Source organism: Quercus robur, chromosome 8 (genome assembly GCF_932294415.1).
Source record: "Quercus robur chromosome 8, dhQueRobu3.1, whole genome shotgun sequence".
Classification (NCBI taxonomy): domain Eukaryota; kingdom Viridiplantae; phylum Streptophyta; class Magnoliopsida; order Fagales; family Fagaceae; genus Quercus; species Quercus robur.
The window spans coordinates 49582637-49584113 of NC_065541.1; the positions used below are offsets into that span (position 1 = coordinate 49582637).

The 1477-nt window shown below is 39.4% G+C and overlaps 1 protein-coding gene across 1 annotated transcript; it reads right to left on the reverse strand.

Moving 5' to 3' along the window:
- Positions 1 to 292: 292 nt before the first annotated feature.
- Positions 293 to 1276, reverse strand: LOC126696416 (uncharacterized). The gene has a single exon (XM_050393162.1). The coding sequence runs from the start codon at positions 1274 to 1276 to the stop codon at positions 293 to 295; it is 984 nt and encodes a 327-aa protein (XP_050249119.1).
- Between the last annotated feature and the right edge of the window lie 201 nt (positions 1277 to 1477).

Below are 1477 nucleotides of genomic sequence, written 5' to 3' on the forward strand. Positions count from 1 at the left end.
CAACACATTGAGAGATAGAAGTAAATGTGGTCAACATGGAAACTGAACAAACTATATGATCAGAGGCCCCAGTGTCAATGACCCAAACATGATTCTCAAAAGCTGTCCTATTTATAACTTTTGCAGAAAAAATTGAATGTCTAGAATCAAACACATCATGAGGCAAAATGTCAATACCTGACAGAGGTGTGGTGGCATGAGAAGCAAAGGAAACACTATTAGCCATAGCAAGAGAATTCGGAGAATCTTGAGATGAAGCTCCAATCATAGCAAGGATTTTCTGATATTGATCTCAAGTGAAAGGAAATTGAGTCTGTGGTTGTGCATGAAGAAAAGAATCTTGAGAATCAATGTGAGCAGACACTTGATTAACCAAGGAAGCTTTGCCTTTGGTTTTGTAACCAGGAGGATAGCCGTGGAGTTTGTAACATTTCTCCACAGTATGACCTTGCAAACCACAATGACTACAGGTAGGCCTTTCCTTACCTTTACCCTTGTAGTTCTTGGGACCAAAACTAGTACCCTTAGCTGCAAGAGCAGTAGACTCAACAAAAGGACCACCATTGTTGCCCTGCCCAACTGATCTTTGCTTCTCATCTTGAATCAATAAAGAGAACACTTTCTCAACAGATGGAATAGGGTCCATCAACAAAATTTGCCCTCGAACGTGAGAGAAAGAATCATTGAGACCCATCAAAAATTGCATAACAGCTTCTCTGTGATGAATCTTAGAAATCTTTTCATTCACATTACACACACATTTCTCACAAGAACAGGTAGGAATTGGTTCATAATTCTGTAATTCATCCCACAAAATTGAAAGATTGGTGAAATACTCAGTCACAGAGAGCTCACCTTGAGAAAAACTTGCTAAATCCTTCTGCAATTGATAGACCCTAGGTCCATTACCCTGGGAAAACAAGTTCTGAAGCTTATTCCAAACTTCCTTAGCAGTTTTACGATACACCATGCTTGTGGCAATCCTGGGAGAAACACAATTGATGATCCAAGAAACCACAATATCATTGCATCGTGCCCAGCTTTGAACCAAGATGGGGACTTTCTCCATAGCTGAAGTCAAAGAAACTGATCCATCAATCAACCAGAATTTGCTCTTGATCCTGAGAGCTCTCTCCATAGATCGTGCCCATGTAGGATAGTTCTCACCCCCAATCAATGGTTGTGAAACCAATACCAAACCAGGATTCTCGGCATGGTGAAGAAAGAAAGGATGCGATTCATCAATGGAGATGCTTGTAGAACCAGAGGAAGCCATTGATAAAGCTTCAAGACTCTGATGAAGAAACCCTAACTTTTGAAGAAAAAAAAATTGAGACGAAGAAATTAGGCGGAAGCAAGAAAAGGCTCAGAATTGAAGAAAACACGAAAACGTCTCAAAAACAAAACAATCTCTCAAGAAAATTTCTTTGAATCAAAGAGAAAAGGGGAAATTTTTCTCTAGAAAATTTTCTGATTT